The sequence below is a fragment of the Prenolepis imparis genome, unplaced genomic scaffold, assembly GCF_030444845.1.
Source record: "Prenolepis imparis isolate NDT839.2.m4 unplaced genomic scaffold, iyPreImpa1.0 SCAF_13, whole genome shotgun sequence".
NCBI lineage: Eukaryota > Metazoa > Arthropoda > Insecta > Hymenoptera > Formicidae > Prenolepis > Prenolepis imparis.
This window is the reverse complement of record NW_028141171.1, coordinates 2,613,103-2,635,309: the sequence shown is the minus strand read 5'-3', so window position 1 is coordinate 2,635,309 and position 22,207 is coordinate 2,613,103. Positions and strand designations below refer to the sequence as shown.

Genomic DNA, 22,207 nt, shown 5'->3' with positions numbered 1-22,207 from the left:
TAAGACAGATAAAAGTGAGATGCTGGTCGATATTCGAGAATTCTAGTCATTGTAAAATATTTTTCGTGCAGTTCTCAACGTAATAAACAATTTTCTAAGGAGTTCAAGGCACTAGCAATGTTGTATTATTTTTAAAAAAATTTTTACTGCCCGAAAATGCATTTTAAGACAGATAAAAGTGAGATGCTGGTCGATATTCGAGAGTTCTAGTCATTGTAAAATATTTTTCGTGCAGATATAAACGTAATAAACAATTTTCTAAGGAGTTCAAGGCACTAGCAATGTTGTATTATTTTTAAAAAAATTTTTACTGCCCGAAAATGCATTTTAAGACAGATAAAAGTGAGATGCTGGTCGGTATTCGAGAGTTCTAGTCATTGTAAAATATTTTTCGTGCAGATATAAACGTAATAAACAATTTTCTAAAGACAATTTTCTAAGGAGTTCAAGGCACTAGCAATATTGTATTATTTTTAAATAAATTAATGTTTATAATAATGTAATAGATATAAAAATATTTTATGATAGCTCAGCTATAAAATTTTGAGGTGCTGGTGCTCGAGTGTGAGTTCTGGCATCTATTGAAGCCTTAGATGATGGAAATCATGTTCCTGAACAATCATCAGAATATTTCCGACTATTATTAAGGGGTTATACCTACCTATAAGGTCGAAAAAAACAAGTATTTTCGGGAATTTATTTTTTTTAAACTTGAAAACTTTTTCTAACAAACGCTACTCTATTTAAAAGTATACATTTAAAACTAATTATAATAATTTTTATAATAGAAAATATTGATAAATAAAAGAAATATCAGTGATCTTCCGGCAGTGTTTTTTTAAAAGGTATTTTGCGGTGACCACTTTTCCTTCGACTTGGTTCATCTGAAATAAAAAATTCAAGTAAATTTAATTAATATATTAGATTATCTAGTGCCCGATCGTGGCTTTTTTTTTTTTCGTTACATAGTTTTTATTTTACAGACAAAAAACAAGCGATTTTTTTTTACAAAAATTGATATTTCAACTTTGAACTCTTGCCATTTTGTAGCAAATTAATTTTCCGAGATAATGAACGATTAAGTACTAGATAATCTAATATATTAATTAAATTTACTTGAATTTTTTATTTCAGATGAACCAGGTCGAAGGAAAAGTGGTCACCGCAAAATACCTTTTAAAAAAATACTGCCGGAAGATCACTGATATTTCTTTCATTTATCAATATTTTCTATTATAAAAATTATTATAATTACTTTTAAATGTATACTTTTAAATAGAGTAGCGTTTGTTAGAAAAAGTTTTCAAGTTTAAAAAAAATAAATTCCCGAAAATACTTGTTTTTTTCGACTTTATAGGTAGGTATAACCCCTTAATCGAAATAGTTTTAAAACATTAACAACATTCTATCTATGGTATTTCTTACCCTCAGCGTCTTAAAATGCATTTTCGGGCAGTAAAAATTTTTTTAAAAATAATACAACATTGCTAGTGCCTTGAACTCCTTAGAAAATTGTTTATTACGTTGAGAACTGCACGAAAAATATTTTACAATGACTAGAATTCTCGAATATCGACCAGCATCTCACTTTTATCTGTCTTAAAATGCATTTTCGGGCAGTAAAAATTTTTTAAAAAATAATACAACATTGTTAGTGCCTTAAACTCTTTAGAAAATGCTGAAATATGCTCAGTACTATACAAAAAACATTTTATATAAGCCGGAACTCCGAGATTTCGCCCAGCATCTCACCCTCTTTCTAAGTACACGACGCTAAAACAGTATTAATTTATTTAAAAATAATTCGACATTGCCAGTGTCTAGAACTCTTTAGAAAATGCTGAAGTATGTCCAGAACTATACGAGTAATATTATATATAAACCGAAACTCCGAAATTTTGTGCAGTATCTCACTTTGCAATGATAAATTTTTTTTATTATAGTTTTTTTTCCCTGAACTCTTGACAACTCATGCCCAGGATGTTGAACTCGTCGGAATATTGCTCCCTTACGCTGAAAGATTCGAAATTCGATGAGATGCTGTTAAGCCATACGAGAAGTTAGCATCTCATTTGTTTAGAACGCGATTTTATGTGTAAATCAATTGAACTATTGTTAAAACTTATCAGAACTCCTAGAACTATGCCGGATGCAAGTAAATTTGAAGAGAATTTGTGAGATCCTAACAATTGAGATGCTACGTTCACACCGGTATTTGGTAGTTTATTAAAAATTATAAACAAAATAAGTTTAATGAATAAAACGTAATATTTTGACATCACATACGTTTAAGAAGGAATATATGTGATGGAATGTGTTCAATACATAGTAGTCATAATACTGCGTTTAATATGTTGTAATATTTGTTTACATTTTTCATAAGTTATTCGCAATGTAGTCTTGTACTTTTATTTACAATTAAAATGTGAAAATCTTTCAATGAATTTACTTATTATAAGCTGAAATAAAGCTATCATACATATATGAGTTTTAACAGTTTGTGATAATTAGGACGAATTTATCGATTATTTAATGAATTAAAGAAAACATAAAGTTTTGCGTGATTTTGCTACAAATACGTATTAAAACGTAGTAAATCTTTTCCACGCGTCATATTTAAAAAAAAGTAATTTATAGTTTTACTTTATTAAAAAGTGGAAGCGTGGACGGGGGAGGAGTTTCGCTCTTCTTTCTGCATCTCTATTCCCAAAAAATTTTAATTTAACCCAAATCTATTTCTAATTTTAAATAGAAATTAAATCTGGATTAGGTTTGAATTAAGTTATAATTTTTTTCGAATTATTTTTATAAAATTAAAAATAAAGCCTAATAGAATTGTAAGTCCTCATCAATTAAAATAATCCATCTTGTATATGAATGCACTCCGTCTTAAAATCTTTTGATTCTTTACATGTAATTATTTTAAATACAGGTATTGTGACAAATTATAAAGAAGTCAAAACTCTGCTGCAACAAAGAGGATACGTATTTGAGAGCGACACCGATACCGAAGTTATTGCCAAATTGATTCACCATCTATGGGTGCAGCATCCCATGTACTCGTTTCGTGAACTCGTCGAGCAAGTTGTTCAGCAATTGGTAAGAATTATATAGGTGAAGTAAAATATAGAGAATTTTAAAAAGAGATGTCCTCTTGAATTTAGTTACTCACTTAAAATAATAATAATACAATTTTTATTAAAATAATAGATTTAAGACAAAAAAGAAAGAGATAACAATAAAAAAAACATTTTAGGAAGGAGCTTTTGCTCTTTGCTTCAAAAGCAAGTATTTCCCAGATGAATGCGTGGCTACGAGACGAGGCTCGCCGCTTCTTGTTGGTATCAAGACAAAAAGAAGACTTGCTACCGATCATGTACCTATTTTGTATGGAAAAGGTAAGTTTCAATCATCGCGGATCCAATTTTGATTTTTACTATGGTATGGTGAGCGTCATGAAGAGATCAAAGAGTTATTCTTGGCTGATGTCAAACGTCAAATATCGAAATTATAACTGTCGATGCCTCAACACATCGGCCATTACTAGTATAAAAAAAAGTTTCGAACATTTTAACATTTTCAGAAGCGAAAAACATTAAAAACATATCCATTATCCTGAGTAAATAATTAATTGGCGAAGATATGCGAAAGTGGTAATGCTTCAAGAATCTCTCTTATCTTATTCAATTTCTCTTCAGTATCGATCACATGTTCACTGGATTCTATCTTTGAGAGAAAAGCGGCTGATATAACTAATTAAGCATGTTGTGTGCTTTTCCCATTAATCCGAACTGTACATTCAATATGGAATAAAATTAGCGCTTATATAACTAAATAATATCCAGCTTTATTGTTATTATATCATCTTGCATTTTGATCATATATACTGCAACAAATCGAAAGTATTATAGTATTGGATGCGATCGTTGAGATATTGCCAGAATGTTATCTGATATTGTTTTATCAAAGAAGTATCCGCTACATGTATTTGCGATTTGAGTCTTTGATCATGTGTCTATTCAAGTAAAAATATTTTTTCAAGGTTAAAAAGCGTGTTTCTCTTTCTCTCTTTCTCTCTCTTGAGTTGTTTTTATATATATATATATATATATATATATATATATATATATATATTAATGAAGAATATTAAACTAATAATAGATGAAATAATAATAGATATAATTACTTTCTTGCTTGCAATTTTGTTCCACGCCTTTTTTTAATTTTGTTTTTGTATTGTAATTGCAACAAAGTTCGAATAGATGCATGATTATTAATTTAAATCCTTACATTGCCTGTTTCTTAGAATTTAGTAAATATTTTAGTGTTGCATTTTTTCCGTGCGAATTTAAAATGAATTACTATAGAAGTATTTCTTTTGCATGAACACCTTGCGGTTATGTTCTACTTTTACGCCATCAGATGACCTTGAATGCACAAAAAAAGGTATATACACTACTATAATTAAATTTATCTTGATTATTATCCTTGCCATTGGATCTCTCACTATAATGAGAGAATGAAAGAAAAGAGCACACGATCTCTATGTGGTATGTAAATCGAAATGCTATTCGTCGATGTGTTTCTACTATTTAATTAATGTGTGTGTGCGTGTGTATGTGTGTGAGCGCGTGCGTGCGTGTGTGTATAAATATCCATTTGTATCGCTTAATTTGTCCATTATTATTAAACAATCGAGTTACTCTATCGCGCAAGATCTAGTAATTAAGGAGATCCTAAAGCCATCTGTTTCTCATGATTTGAGTTTTTTTTATTGACTATACAGATTGATAAATCCTTTTTCACAATTTAAGGGGATCCTAAAGTTGGTTCTGCCGTACCGACAGAAAGTGAGATTAGAATACCATAAATCTATTTATTGGCTATACAGATTGTTTTTTACCTGAAATTGAAACGCTTCGCGGTTTGTTAATATTAATACTTTAATTGTGCGAAAGGATTGATCAATCTGTATAGTCAATCAATATATAAAGAGTATACAATTAGTTGCAACTTCTTATATTTTGATTGACTATACAGATTGATCAATCCTTTCACACAATTAAAGTATTAATATTAACAAACCGCGAAGCGTTCCAATTTCAGGTAAAAAACAATTGTATAGCCAATAAATAGATTTATGGTCAATTCTAACCTTACTTTCTGTCGGTACGGCAGAACTAACTTTAGGATCCCCTTAAAGGCCGGTTGTTCCAACTTCTTGATAAGTTTTACTCGACAGAGGTAGCATATCTTCGTCTCTTTTTTAGAACTTATCTGAAAAAAGACGAAAATATGCTATCTGTCCGGTAAAACTTACTAAGAAGTTGGAACAATCAGTCCTTAGGCTCCTGACTCTTTACCATGTTGGAATTGTGACGTCAAAGGCGAGAAAACACATGCTAAAAATTCTTAGATGCCATTTCGAAATAAAATGATATTTCGATGAAACAGTACTTCAGATGGCTTTAGCACACTCTTAAGGCTCCTGGCTCCTTGCCGACCATGTCGAAATCGTGACGTCAGAGGCGAGAAAACATACGCTAAAAATTTTTAGATGCCATTTCAAAATAAAAAAATATTTCGATGAAACAGCACTTCAGATGGCTTTAGCACACTCTTAAAATACGCCAAAAATTATCCTTTTACCTTTATAATCAATCAACAGCTGTAAAATGTAATATTATGAAGCCCAGTCCGTCTGGTCTTTACACATGCGCAGTCATTCCGTATGTCAAAGTCTGATATCTCGATCATTTTACGGTTATTGATTGACTGTCAACGGAAAAGAATAGTTTTCGGCGTTGTTTAAAAGTGTATTAAAGAGATCTTAAGTGTTATTTTATGCAAATATGTTTTTATTTAGAAATGGCATCTAAGAAATCTCAACGTGTTATTTCTCGCCTCTGACGTCACGATTCCAATATGGCCGCGGTGAGCACCCAGGAGCCGTAAAATACCTCGAAAACTATCCTTTTTCCTTTACAATCAATCAACAGCTTTAAAATGACTGTAATATGAGGCTCAGCTCGTCTGGTCTTTGCACATGCGCAGTCATTCCGCATGACAAAGTCACGATCATTTTACGGTTGTTGATTGACTGTCAAGGGAAAAGAATAGTTTTCGAGGTATTTTAAAAGTGTGCTAAAGCAATCTGAAGTAGTGTTTCATCGAAATATCTTTTTATTTAAAAATGGCATCTAAGATTTTTCAGCGTGTGCTTTCTCGCGTCTGACGTCACAATTTAACATGGCCGCGGCAAGGAGCCAGGAGCCTTAAAGGGTAATGCCACTCTAGCGCCCGGAAAAACAGCCTAATTTTGACAATTTTTTATGGGAATGTAGTGAATGGAATACAAAATCTGTTTAAAGGCCATTATTGTACATACTTTAAACTGTATTCACAAAAAAAAATTTTTTTTTTACAAAATGGCGGCGCCAGAGAAAGCCTCTTCTCACGGATAGTGTTCTGCGGCCGGAAAGATTTCTCCTCCAATTTTTGACTTGGAACAAAAAACTAAAAATTTTTGAGTTTTATATAAGATTAGCTCGGGAAGTACGTACGGAAATTAAAAAATACCGTTTTTTGTAAAAATGATGCACTTTTGAACAAAAAGTTTTATTTTTAGGTAAAAAAATTACGTGAAAAATTGTTTATAACAAAAGTTTACAACGAAACGTAAAATCCGTACGTACTTCTCGAGCTAATCTTATATAAGACTCAAAAATTTTTAGTCTTTTATTCCAGGTCAAAAATTGGAGAAGAAATCTTTCCGGCCGCGGAACACTATCCATGAGAAGAGGCTTTCTCTGGCGCCGCCATTTTGTAAAAAAAGTTTTAAAAAAATTTGTAAATACACTAAAGTATGTACAATAAAGGCCTTTAAACAGATTTTGTATTCCATTCACTATATTTCCATAAAAAATTGTCAAAATTAGACTGCTTTCCGGGCGCTATAGTGGCATTACCCCTTAAAGTATTAATAATAACAAACTGCGGACGCTATAATTTCATGTAAAAAAAATATAAAAAATTAAAAAGGACCGATACAAAAATGTAATTTTTTAACCTTTTTTGGTTTTTACATGAAATTATAGCGTCCACAGTTGTTATTATTAATACTTTATTTGTTTGTTGCACGTTATTAGTACTTTAATTGTGGAAAAGAATTTTTTAATCTGTATAGCCAATAAAAAGATTAGTGATCGAATTCAACTTTGCGTTTTATCGGTAAAACAGACGACTTTAGGAATGCATTTTCTATTCTTTTGTTTTCTCACTTTAACACAATAACACTTACTTGTCTACTAATTGGCATATTTTTGTGTTCGCGCCAAGTGAATTATGAATAAAATTTTGCTTAAGTCGTAAAACTTTTATCATTTTTTTTATAAATTGGTTTATCACACCCTATATGAAGACATGTCTTCAAGTGATTAATAAACAATTATTATTGCGATTACTTTTATTTTGAGATATATCTTGCGGCGAGAAGTTTTAAATAATTTGCATTTTAAATCAGCTAAAGAAGATATTGCAATAATAAAGTAAAAATGAAAAACTTAAATTTTTTTATTTAGTTCAGATTGGTTTTATTTTAAATTTTTATTTTTTTTCCTTCCTTTAATCTAATTTCTACTCGTATCTTCTGGTATCTTCTCAAAAAGTGTAAGCCTTCATTTTATAAATATTTTGTTAGTGCATGGGAATCTACACAAGCGTTAGCTTGTTCTTTTGTTACAAAAAACGCTCACGAATCTAATATCCAGACTTGAAGAAACAAAGGATGGGACAAAACGAAAAGACTGAAAGTGCAGCGTTTACAGTGACTGGTAAACAACCTAACAAGAAATCTGAAATAATAGGCATTTGTCATTACTGTCATAAAACTGATCACTGAATTTCAAGATTGACCAAGATTGATGGTTTGCTACATATAGCAAATTAAAAAAAAAGTCAATACATATCAAAGATGGAAAACTCATTCCTGCAATTAGATCCAGAGAAATCAACATTCTGGCTTTTGATGGGAAAGAGTGGAAACAAAAGTAACTCAGCAACGTTCTGTATATTCCTGACTTAACCTATAATCTTTTATCACTAGGCACAGTTCTCGAGAAAGGCATAATATGTCAATCTGACAACAAAATATGTGAACTGATGAAAAATAAAAGTATCATTGCAATGAGAGAAAAAAAACAAGCTGTTCCGGATGAAATTTAAGGTTATCAGACGAGAATGAATCTCAAGCAAATATCGCCACACAAAACTCTCTCCTAACAGCATAAACAAAAGACACATCAAAATATAAGATAAAAAAATATTGAATAAATAAAAAACAAATTTCCAAGATCAGAACCGTAAGGACTGCATACGGTATGCAGGTATAGTACGGTCGCGGTCGGTACGGTTTTGCGCGTAGCGAATTAAAGTCATGTTCTACCTATCCTTGTCGCACAGATGTTGGATACAGTTTCGGTTTACGGAAAGTATACGTTATTCCTCTTTCATGTATATTAGTTCTATGCAAAATGCACAGATTATCGTTTCCAAAAAGTAACTCCAAATCTGAACGAGGCGAGTTTGTGCATGCAGATCTCTGTAGTTTAATGCAAGAAAATTCCTTAATGCCTGTATCTGACAATGCAATTTTTTGTGCGACTTATTGCAGCGACTTAATTGTCGCAACTTACTATAGTTGCAGGTTGCAGCAATTATTTGAATGTAATCACACTACGAGCAACTAAAATAAGGTAAACTGGACTATTGTCAACTACAGAATAAAATATTAAAATTATGTTGGTACAACATATAAAATACTATTGTCTCTTTTTAAAGTAAATATGTACATAACAAAGACTTATGTTCTTAGAATTTATCTATTTTCAGTTTGTAAAAAATTAGTTGCATGCAATTAGTTGCTAGAATTAGAACTGGATCTAAATCTTGTGCAATCACTGCAACCAAATTGCTGCAACAAATTGCATAGTCGGATATGGGCTTAAGAGGTACACTCTATTTTTTATTGCTAAAGACCATTGCACGTACAAAAATTTTAGTCGTAATCGTAAGGCCGTAAGCAAATTGTCCAATCACAGTCAAGCATTCTTATTACGTTATGATAATTCTTCTTTATGATTGGACGATTTGCTTACGGCTTTACGATTACGACTAAAATTTTTGTACGTGCAATGGCCTTAAAGGATGATTATAGCCATTGAAGAGTGTACTTTATCAAACAAAAATCTGAGACAACTCATAGTCTAGAAGATTTCTTCAAGAAAATAGATAAATATTTAAAAAAGGATATTAAATACTTACGAACAGATAATAGACTTGAATTTGTAAATGAAGAAATTGATAATTTTTGACGTATCGCTATGATACACCAAATATTTGTACTACACATTCCTGAGTAAAACGGAAACATTGAACGTGAAAATAGAATTGTCGAATTAGCAAGAAGATCACTTCATGCAAGAGGATTACCAATCAAAATGTAGGCTAAAGCAGTCAACTAAGAGATATGCACACTTAATCGAATGGGAACAAGTAGTAAAAAAAGAATACCTGGTGAACTATGGTTTAGAAAGAAACCAAATCTAACGAATCTCAAAAGGAATAGGAATAGGAATCTTTATATTTCTAAAGAAAAGAGGCATAGTGGAATTAAAAAAAAAAAGGTTTTTTTTGTAGGCTATGAAAACATGAAAGATTATCGTGTTTGGTTTCCGGAACGAGATCAAGTGAAAGTATAGTTGTTTTTACTTATTGACAATATGAACATCATCTAGCAGAATTACGCAACAAGCCATTTCTATTTGACTGCATCGAATGAGAAAAATTCAGGAGAGTAGATGGGATATTCATATATGAAAACAACAAACAACGACATTTCGATACGTTACTTTATTGTCTAGGGAAGAAAAAAAAAGATCTTTTAATATCAGATCATAACCAATGATGAAAAATGGATTTTATTTCAAAACAGTTTCAAAAAAATTCGTGAGGTCGCAGCTATATCGAAAAATTAACCATACATACATGTATACATATTATACAGGATGTTCCAGGGTGTATTCCAGAAGTAGATGGCCAAACTTTAAAAGCATATTCTACTCATCATAAAAATGAAAAAAATATAACATGGGTCTGAAAACGCTTCCTTTCCAAGTTATATGTATGTGTGCGTGTATGTGTGTTTGCGATGATATAATTTTAAAGTTTGCAAAAAGGTTTACGTAAAAAATCGATAAATATTTTGGAAAATAAAAATTGTTTGAAAAATTAAGAAAAGCTAAGAAGAATAATAACTTTTTTCGAACTTTTACCGTTTTGTTTTAATATCCATCAGCGCGTGCTTAATGCTCATTCTTTATGTCACACAGTATTTATATTCATTATATCAAATTTATATTTGTCATTATATTAATTTTGTTATGCTATTTACCATTTGCGGCATTAATTGTGCGCTAATCGTTTTTGTTTTCTTTCTCGTTTTTCTCCTCCCGCGTCCCATTCTGTGCAGAAGGTGAAGCATCGTCTCAAGGTAAATGTTAAGTTTAAGCTTCCTTGCTTGTATTCTGCACACATTAATAATGAAAATGAATTTATGATTTACCTATTATAAATAAACATAATCACTCTTTTTTAACTTGGATAAGCGCTTGGATATCTTGCCGACCTTCACGCATAAAGATAAGAATGGATGATGGGTTATCACGTCATGCTTGCAGTACGTGTATCATAATCATTTCTTTATGTAATTATTCTGCCGTATGTATAATTTACAAATTATTCCTTTTTCCCTATTTATATTGAAAATATTGTATGAGGAATCATATAATACATATCGGAATTTATTCTTTCTTCTATTATTAGGAAAGTATGTATAAAATACTACTATAATAAAGTACTACTTTAAGCCACTGAGCTATATACTATACTGGAGTGCTCACTCTAAGGCCGGGTCTACAATATGTATAGTAAGCTTTTAGCCTTCTGCTCTAAGCCCTAAAGTGTGACACAATTTTCGGCTAAAAATGTAACCCGCACTGTCTGAAGCTCTAATCTTTAAGCTTTAAGCGAGCTGGCCAGATCCCAGCTCTTAAAGCTTACGACTTAAAACTTTCGACCGATATAATTCCTTTTTTAGGGCTTAGAGCTGGAAGGCGAAAAGCTTACTACACGTATTGTAGACCCGGCCTAATAAGAAGAAACGGGAAAAGAGAGATAGAAAATTGCCACCAGCCCGTCCTTTTCTAATGTAGTATTACTCGAGCTAAAGCATCAATCAGAAGACGTTTTAGACAAGGATAGATGTGTTTGCCATCAACCCTTCTCTGTCTTTCGGTGACCGGCTGCTTAACATGGAGTGAGCACTCCAGTATAGTATATAGCTCAGTGCTTTAAGCTTATTTAATAAGAATATATATTCCTTTAACAGGAGCGGGGGGGGGGGGGGCTTACTGATCGTGCGTCTCGATCATCGTTATTATATTATGGTATCGACATTATTTATATTAATTTCATCATCACGGTGGTATTATCATTATCTTGCAGCGAGCTGTAAGATTAACATTTGGATATCGTTAATATTCCTAATATTAACATTTTAGTGTCGTTAATATTTCTAGAGGGATATTGTAAAATATAAATACCTAAATTTTATAATAATCGCTATTATCTCTGTTGATTTTATTACATTGTATGATATTACATTTTATGCCATCTGGTGTGGGGCTTAGAAGCTAGAAGAAAAAGCATAGTGATTTAATTTTATTTAACTTATCTGGTGTAATAGATAATAGAAAAATTAGAATTAATAATTAATCATTTTAATCTTGAATATTTTAGTTATCAACTTTGAATCTTTGTTATCACTAACACAATCGTAAAATGAAGAGGCATTTTCCTTTTTACTCCTCCTATTGATATATAGTAATATGAATTTTGTAAAATGTTGGATGTTTCAGAAATAGGCAGACAAACTTTAAAGCATTATATTTATTGTAATAATGAAAAAATTGTGCAAATGGAAATTTGCACATTGCTTCCTCACCTTTTTATTTCGCTAATTAAGATGGTTTTTCAATTATGGCTTCCTCATAGAGGAAGCTTAACTTGCACATTGCTTCTTCACCATTTTATTTTGCTCATTAAGATGGTTTTTCAATTATGGCAATGTGCAAGTTAAGCTTCCTCTATGAGGAAGCCATAATTGAAAAACCATCTTAATTAGCGAAATAAAAAGGTGAGGAAGCAATGTGCAAATTTCCATTTGCACAATTTTTTCCAATATACTAGCAAACCCTATATATAATTAAAAAATATTTTCTTAACAAATTTTTTTTAAAGATTTCTATGCTACTGTGTTCTGAATGTTGTATAATTTGTCAATTTACAATCAAAAAAAATTGACCAATTCTCAACAAATTTAATATCAATCATGCTTTAATGATATTTTATTCAGAACTTTCAAAAAATTATTTAAATTTTAAAATAATTAAAAATTTTATAAAAAATAAACCATTTTAAAAATTCTTCCCAAATTAAATATCAATCATTCTTTAATGATATTTTTAAAAGTTCGATAAGTTCAATATTTTAAAATTTACGAAAGTTAAAGCATGTACAAACATTTTTTGAAATTGATAATTTTATAAAAAAAAAAAAACACTTTCACTTATCCTCGTCAAATTAAATAACAAACATCCTTTAATGATACTCTATTTATGTAAAAAAATTTATGTAAAAATATTTGTTTGATATCTCAAAATTTACAGAAGATAAAATAACCACATAAATTTTCAAAAAAAATTTTATAAAAACTTTATAAAAATGAACCCTTTCACCGATTCTTGTTAAATTCAATACCAAATATCCTTTATTGGTACTTTATTCATCTAAAAAAAATTAGTTCGATATCTTAAAATTTGCGAAAAATAAAAATGCACATTTCTTAAAAATTCAAAATTTTATAAAAAACGAATCCTTTACCGATCATCGCCAAACTCAATACCAAATATCTTTAAATGATAGTCTATTTATGTAAAAAAATTTATTCAGATATTTTAAAATTTACGGAAATTAGAACAATCAGACATTTTTCATAAAATGTAAAATTTTATAAAAATCGAATCCTTTCACCGATTCTCGTCAAATTCAATACCAACCATCCTTTAATGATAGTCTATTCATGTAAAAAAATTTATCTCGATATTTTAAAATTTACGAAAGATAGAGCAGCCACAGACAATTCTCAAAAAATTCAAAATAAAAAAATAAACCCTTTCACCGATCCTCGTCAAATTCAATACCAACAATCCTTTAATGATAGTCTATTTACATAAAAAAATTTATCCCAATATCTTAAAATTTACGGAAGTTAGAGCAACTACAAACATTTCTCAAAAAATTCAAAATTTTATAAAAAATGAAACACTATGAATTTTTATAAAAATGACAGTAAATAAAAGTGTTGTTCTACTTTACTTGTATGCCAAATTGGAGCGCTGCAAGTCAAATAATTTTTGAGATATTTAAATTAAAAAAAACATGGGTGGGCACATACATACACATACACATACGGACATTTTTTAAAATGTTATTTTTCGATGTTTTGGAACATTCCAAACACATTGGCATAAAAATCTGAAAAAAAAATTTTTCACGAAAACAAAGCTTCCTCTATGAGGAAACAAAAAGATCGGTAAATATATAGAATAGGACACTCAGGTCGAATCGTCGTGACCTTGACAACATATGTTAAGGTCAATACACTGAGTAAGCATAAAAAAATTTTAGCCGTCGCTCGTTGTTTATTAAAAAAATTATGTTTATTAAAAAAAAAATGGTTTTTGTTTATTTTTACTTGCAACTCTAAATTTGATGTATGTATAATTTGCCAAAGTCTATCGTAAAAATAAAAAATGCCTGTAATTCGAAAAGAAAGTGTTTTCCATGTTTATATAATATTTTTTCATCATTATAATAAATACAATATGCTCCTAAGTTTGACCACTTATTGAAACACTTTGTGTATATAAAAATATTATAATGTTTATAATATTGTATTACAATCGATTCTTATTAATACAATGTGTTTGTCACCCTTATTATTTTGGGAAGTTTTCATCAAATAAAATAAAAACTTTGTAGTAGAATATTTTATTTTGTTATATAATTCTGCTTAAAATTTGAAAGAATATTTCGTTTCGCAAAATGGAACATGTTGCTAAAATTTTCACTTCTGTGCAGATCATCGACCACATGGTAGAAACACGGAACTTCCGGTTATACCGCGTAGCGAGAGCACGTCCGAATTTCAACCCCTCGAGGATAAAGAAGTTGAATACTTCTTTGCTTCTGATGCGAGTGCCATAATCGAACACACAAATCGTGTGATATTTCTGGAAGTGCGAATTGTTGACGTTATATTATGCCAGTTTTTATACACAAGAGATTCCACAAAATCTTATGTATACTTTTTGTCGATAGGACGATGATGTGGCGGCCGTCAAAGAAGGCGCGTTGAGCATTCATCGTCTTCGTCGTTGCATGGACGATCCTCATGCACGTGAGATCACGACGCTGAAGATGGAGATTCAACAAATCATGAAGGGCAATTATGACTACTTCATGCAGAAAGAAATTTTTGAGCAATCGGAATCGGTGGTGAACACCATGAGAGGACGTTTGAACTTTCAAGATAATTCCGTCACTTTGGGTGGAATTAAAGTAACCAGTTGTCAAAAAAATTACTTATATAAATTTTAAGCTTCTAAGGAAAAATACTAGTGCCGAAAAACTTTCAGGATTATATTCCCGAGATCAAAAGATGCAGACGTCTCATGCTTATTGGCTGTGGTACGAGTTATCATTCTGCTATAGCTACGCGACAGCTTCTCGAAGAATTAACAGAACTGCCGGTGATGGTTGAACTTGCGTCCGATTTCTTGGACCGCAACACGCCAGTCTTTAGAGATGACGTTTGTTTCTTTATCTCTCAATCGGGTAAAGGTCTTTCTACAATGGAGATTTTAGCGCAGTAGCAGTAGGTCGTAAAGAGTATAGTTGTAGCAAAAATGAACCACTAAGAATATAAAGACTCGATATATATCAAATATAAATCGGTAATAGATAGGCTATTCGAGCCGTACGCGGATGTCGGTACGTCGATTCCAACGAATCGATGCACCGACATCCGCGTACGGTTCGAATAGCCTATCTATTACCGATTTATAAAAATGAACCAAATCCATTTTCACAGACGCCACAGTCTTTCGTGACTGTGCATGCGCGTTCGTCGTAGAATGTACGCCGTAAGCTGTAGGAAATGGATTTGATTTATTTTCGCTACAACTACTGCTACGACCTACTCTTACGATCTACTGCTACTGTGTTAAAACCTCCATTGTAGAAAGACCTTAAGACTTTACAAATCGGGTCAACTTTATATAGGTCTAATAGATGATAAGAATTATGCGATTATATGATGAACAAGTTACATTATTTCTTTCTATTAACGATAGGCGAGACAGCTGACACTTTAATGGCGCTGCGTTATTGTAAAAGTCGTGGAGCCCTTATTGTGGGTATAACTAATACGGTTGGTAGTAGTATTTGTCGCGAATCCCATTGTGGTGTGCACATCAACGCTGGTCCCGAGATTGGTGTGGCAAGTACCAAGGCTTATACTTCGCAATTCATTTCTCTCGTGATGTTTGCACTAGTAATGAGTGAGGACAGAATCTCTCTTCGTGCGAGACGTCTACAGGTATGTTCACTTGTGTTTTTAATATTTATATTTTGATAAATTAGAAAATGTAATTTAATCGTATATACACATATTTTTCAGATTATCGAAGGTTTGAAAAATCTTGATAATCTCATTCGTGAGGTTTTAAAGCTTGATGATAAAGTGAAAGAACTGGCTAAGTCCTTGTTTCAACATAAGTCTCTGTTGATCATGGGTCGTGGATATAATTTTGCTACATGTATGGAAGGCGCACTTGTAAGTTCACGATAAACACATGTGTTTCTTTTCGCATAATTGATGTGTTATTATAATTCTTTTATACTTGCAGAAAGTAAAAGAATTGACATATATGCACAGCGAAGGAATTATGGCTGGTGAATTGAAACATGGTCCATTAGCTCTTGTCGATGATTCTATGCCGGTGATTATGATCGTGATGAGAGACCCAGTATACATGGTAAGTTAACAATGTTTAATAATCAATTATGCCATAAAAATATATTTACTTTAGATAGTTTAGATTTTTTTTAACTTCCTTAGATGTTTTATATGTACCTACAACCTACATTATTTCGCGAAAAAGAATTTACAAAACTAGGTGACTCATTATTTGAAATTTAAAGTATAAAAGTGAGAGTTACACCGTTCAGGGAAAAATTGTTATGCATTTCTTTTTTTTAGCTTTATCATCTAAATATTTATTATATATTTTAAAAATTCAAATATTAATATATCTAAAACATCCGTTAATCTAATCTTGATAATTATATGCGAGGCAAACTTAAGAGAAAATATACAAAAATATATCATATTTTTATCGTAGTCTAATGATTTATTTTGCAGAAATGCATGAACGCACTGCAGCAAGTTACTGCGCGAGACAGCAAACCGATCGTTATTTGCGAGGAAGGAGATGAAGAAACGAAAGCTTTTGCAGATAGGGCACTCGAGATACCCAAAACGGTCGATTGCTTACAAGGAATTCTTACCGTTATTCCTATGCAATTATTATCATTCCATATTGCGGTTTTGCGTGGTTGTAACGTCGACTGTCCAAGAAACTTGGCAAAATCGGTCACGGTCGAGTAAAGATCAAACGGATATATATATATTCTTTCGGAATATATCACGAGACCACAAGTTTACTACTTTATGTTTCCGCGAAATTTTTTAAGCTATACAAAAATGCTATAAAAAATGAGAGAATCATAACAAAAGATAAGAAAAAGATTATTATCTTGATAGTAAATATTTACATTAGTTGACTTTGACATATGTTTTCAAGATCATGACTCTAAATAATGTCTGCAAGATTTTAGTCATCGCTAGTTCTTTATTAAAAAGTTATTAACAAATAAAAAATAAATATATATATATACATATTACTATTATATATATATATATATATATATATATATATATATATACAGGGTGTCTCAGACCACCCGTATCACCCTATTATATCGAAAACTGAGCGCGGCAGACAAAAATGTTTCAGACAAAAGTTGTAGGGCTTCAAGTAATGCATTACATAGTAATATTAGTATGACCTTGAAGAGTGTTGTCAAGGTCATATAAAAATGACCTTGAAATTTTTAAATGGAAGTACCTATATTTCATTCCATATTCTTGTAGCTTATCTCGAGAGCTTTTCAAAACACTATATGTAAGTCTCTTTTTATTAAGTAGTTTTCGAGTTATGGAGCTTGAAAGTTACAGTACCGCCGGCGTTAGCATTACTCAAAGTCTACCGCGCGGAGGTTGCCCGGTCGGATTTACATTTCTTTTGTATGTGCGCGCGCGTATGTCTGTGTGTCTGTGTGTGTGTAAATGTATGGCTAGATGCTACATGTGATTAGGCCTGATGTTCGAAATGTTTACCGTTTACTTCAATACAAGCACGTATTCTTTTCTTGAAATTATTTGTTGCATAAAGAATTTCATCGGCAAAAAGCACCGCTAGGCGGCGCATGGCGTAACAATTAATCCGTACATAAAATTCACTTAAGCGGAATTATTAACAGGCTCTCCAGCGAAGAAAAATGATCTTCTCTTGCAGAAAAGCACGTAACGAAATTCTCATTAATCAGCTATGTCGTATTCAAACGCAGAAGCTTCGGATATGATGCTTATTTTAGGTGAATGTGGTGGTCAATTTAGAGCAGCTGCAAGATTGTGGCGAGAACGATACCCAGATCGCGTTCCTCACTCATACAATGTTTTTTCTCGCTTAAGTAAACGAATTATTAATAAAGGCATTATTCAACCTGATCACAATAAAGGTAGACAAATTCGACGCCCAGTTATAGAGGAAAGGACGCCAGAAATTCTTGCATCTGCTCAATTGTATCCCCACGATTCATTAAGGCGTAGAGAAAGAGATTCTGGTATTAGTCGTGCCATGATCCACCGGATTTTTCATGAAAACAAGCTGCATCCGTACAGGATGAGTCTTCACCAAGCATTGACGATTGTCGATTTTAGAAACAGACTTGAATTTTGCAATTGGATACGTCAACAACCACAAAACTTTCATCAGAAAATTTTATTTTCTGATGAAAGCACATTTAAAAGTGACGGGTCTGTAAATACTTGGAACTGTCGTTATTGGGCACAAGAAAATCCTCATTGGTTCCGAGAAATTGACCATCAACATGTTTGGAAAGTCAATGTTTGGTGCGGAATTATTGAAAAACATGTCGTTGGGCCGTTTTTCTTTGAAGAGGACTTACGCGGTGCTCGATATGCCAATTTCATTGAAAATAATCTTCCGCTTTTGCTTGAAAATATTCCTCTACAATTACGCCTAAACATGTTTTTTCAGCAAGATGGATGCCCAGCGCATACATCTATAGTTGCTCGTCAACGATTGAACAATATGTTTCCAAACAAATGGATAGGCAAATATGGCCCACATCATTGGCCAGCACGATCACCGGACCTCAGTGTTCTCGATTACTATTTGTGGGGAAGAGTAAAAGATCTGGTATACTGCGAACCCCCAACGACAAGAGATAATATGATTCATAGAATACGCGACGCTATTCGTTCTTTAGATGCCGATGAAATTCTTTATGTAACAAATAATTTCAAGAAAAGAATACGTGCTTGTATTGAAGTAAACGGTAAACATTTCGAACATCAGGCCTAATCACATGTAGCATCTAGCCATACATTTACACACACACAGACACACAGACATACGCGCGCGCACATACAAAAGAAATGTAAATCCGACCGGGCAACCTCCGCGCGGTAGACTTTGAGTAATGCTAACGCCGGCGGTACTGTAACTTTCAAGCTCCATAACTCGAAAACTACTTAATAAAAAGAGACTTACATATAGTGTTTTGAAAAGCTCTCGAGATAAGCTACAAGAATATGGAATGAAATATAGGTACTTCCATTTAAAAATTTCAAGGTCATTTTTATATGACCTTGACAACACTCTTCAAGGTCATACTAATATTACTATGTAATGCATTACTTGAAGCCCTACAACTTTTGTCTGAAACATTTTTGTCTGCCGCGCTCAGTTTTCGATATAATAGGGTGATACGGGTGGTCTGAGACACCCTGTATATATACAGGTTCCATAAGTTGAGGTAAATCGCTCGGGAGATGAATGGGGAACCAAAAACAAGAAAGAAGGTTGATACAAACATAGGTCCGAAAATGCGTTGTTTCCGAGTTATCGCCATTTTTATGTTAAAATTTGAAATTGCTTTGCTTTCGAATTTTTTTGTCAAAATTGAAACATGAGATGGTTTTTATAAGTTTCAAAACATAACTAAAGTCAAATAAAAGTTGCGGACACACACACGGCAGAGAGGGTTTGGAGTCACTATAAATACCACAGGAGTGACGAACTGTGGGGTCCTGATCTCTGCCAAGGAATGCTAAGCGGGCTGTACCTCCACATGGTGCATCCTGGGTAGTGCTAAAGCAGCCCGCAACTTTTATTTGACTTTAATTATGTTTTGAAACTCATAAAAACCATCTCATGTTTCAATTTTGACAAAAAAATTGGAAAATTTCAAATTTTATCATAAAAATGGCGATAACTCGAAAACAACGCATTTTCGGATCTATATTTGTATCAACTTTCTTTCTTGTTTTTGGTTCCCCATTCATCTCCCGAGCGATTTACCTCGACTTACGGAACACCCTGTATATATTGTGTATATACAATATTATATATATATATATATATATATATATATATATATACATATATATATATATACATATATATATATATACATATACATATATATACATATATACATATATATATATATATATATATATATTGTGTATATATATATATATATATATACTTATATATATACACACACATATAAGTATATAATCTCTATCTATCTATCTATATAAGGTATTTCCTAAGTGATGTCGAGAACTCCAGGAAGTATTTGGATTCTTTGGACAAACTTAGAAGAAATGTTTCTATGAAATGTTTCCGGAAATGTTTACCTGCAGAGTTATGAGCCTTCAAAGTTAAAAAAAATAAAAACAGTTCTTTTGGCATATCTTTAAAACTTAATTTACATCGATCATATTTCGTATGTAACCAACAGCCATTGGGGTCTATAACTCTATTTAATTTGGATACAATATTTTTTACCTTTATTTTAAAAATGGGTTTACAGAAATAATTCTTGAAAGAGTTTCAATCAATGGCTTTTTTCTTTAAAATCGATCAAAGAATCCTTCCTGGAGTTTCATCGACATCACTTCTCATACAGCACACAAGTTTGCAGTAATATTGCAGCAACATTGCAATATTGTACATCACATTGCAATGTTGCAGAAATATTGTATAGGCATGAATTTGCAATATAGTTTAAACAATGTTGCAGTAACATTTCAAAAATATTGTGAAAATAATGTGTCTGGTTAGGAAAGTGTGTGCGTATATATGTATTGCTTAAAATAATACAGTGTTTATTATAACAAGGATTACTTAATGCGTTATCACTTTATGCGTTATTACATACAAGTTGACATATTAGTCTTAACATATTATTAGGTAATCACTTTCTATAAGAGATCCATATATATATATATATATATATATATATATATTAAGAAACATCCTCTATATACAGGGTGTCCGGTAAAAGTCGCATCAACCGTCGTGTGCAGGTAGAGCTAGTTAAACCGAGTAGAAAAGTCCTCTACCATTTTGCGATATTCTCAATAATAAGAGAGAAATAAATTAAAGAAAATCAGCCAATTCGCGCGATGATAAGCGTTCGGCGAGAAGAGACAGCCCACTCGGGGGTCCAGAGTTAGCGCTACTCGTATGGAGTTACTGTCTTTTGTAAAGCGCTCCTCCCCGCTTCATCGCGCGCTTAGCAACCGTGTAACATTATACTGTTTCTTTTCGCCGCATGCTTAGTAACGACATAAAACTGGGCTGTCTCTTCTCACCGCCGTCACGCGAATTGGCCGATCTTTATTAATTAATATCTCTCTTATTATTGAGAATATCGCAAAATGGTAGAGGACTTTTCTACTCGGTTTAACTAGCTCTACCTGCACACGACGGTTGATGCGACTATTACCGGACACCCTGTATATGTATATGCATATGCAGAATTACATATTTTTAGATAGGAATCTCTTTTATATACATTTATATATATAATATTTTTTATATATATGTATATATATGTTATATGTATATAAATTTTTTCTTAAATTTTATTTGTTAAATTATTTTTTATTTGAATTTTTTAATGATAAACGCGAAAATGGTTAAAACGTTTTGAACATTACATGAAATTCACAATATATAATATGTCAAGACCAAGATCATTGGCGACAAGTTACACTAAATATTTATCTGATATAATTATAATAAATATTATTTAAAATATATTTATTTAAACATCACATATTACAACAACACTTAATCTAATGTTCTTTTTTTTGCAAGAGATGACATAAAAAAATTTCCAAGTATATATAATTTTATTGCATTTAATATTGTATTTTAACTCGTATAATATAAGTTAGTATAATTTTTAAATATAACTTTTTTAAACAAAATAATTATATCGATAAATCAATCTTTTGACAAATTTGACAAAACAATGTGAAATCTTGAGAAAAAAATCCATATATAATCAAATATAAATATAATTATGTATAAAATATGCCTATATATTTTTTTCTTTTGTGTAATATTTGTCCATATGTACAGGAAAAATAATAAGACAAATTAAAATAATAATTGAATAATTTTCGCATTTTTTTAGAAAAAGTAATTTAAAAAAATGAGAAAAGTTGCTTATGTATAATATTATATATATGATTATATATGAGCAATTTTTTCTTCAAATATATATATATATATATATATGTGAAAATTATTCTTCTAATTATTTTTTTTATTCTTATTATTTTTCCTGCACATACAGA

The 22,207-nt window shown here is 31.5% G+C and overlaps 1 protein-coding gene across 5 annotated transcripts in view; it reads left to right on the top strand.

The window, feature by feature from the left end:
* Gfat2 (glucosamine-fructose-6-phosphate aminotransferase 2) overlaps positions 1-17,186 on the top strand; it is a 30,370-nt gene extending 13,184 nt beyond the window's left edge. Inside the window, exons 5-15 of one of the 5 annotated variants that reach the window (XM_083052751.1) lie at positions 2,933-3,099; positions 3,257-3,398; positions 4,423-4,446; positions 10,529-10,549; positions 14,260-14,417; positions 14,500-14,739; positions 14,817-15,015; positions 15,534-15,778; positions 15,860-16,015; positions 16,089-16,217; positions 16,604-17,186. In XM_083052751.1, the coding sequence (XP_082908877.1) occupies positions 2,933-3,099; positions 3,257-3,398; positions 4,423-4,446; positions 10,529-10,549; positions 14,260-14,417; positions 14,500-14,739; positions 14,817-15,015; positions 15,534-15,778; positions 15,860-16,015; positions 16,089-16,217; positions 16,604-16,849 (1,727 nt within the window). In that variant the 3' untranslated portion in view covers positions 16,850-17,186. The remainder of the gene's footprint in view (positions 1-2,932; positions 3,100-3,256; positions 3,399-4,422; positions 4,447-10,528; positions 10,550-14,259; positions 14,418-14,499; positions 14,740-14,816; positions 15,016-15,533; positions 15,779-15,859; positions 16,016-16,088; positions 16,218-16,603) is intronic. The other 4 variants (XM_083052754.1, XM_083052753.1, XM_083052752.1 and 1 more) reach the window with 4 other exon arrangements.
* The last annotated feature ends 5,021 nt before the right edge of the window (positions 17,187-22,207 follow it).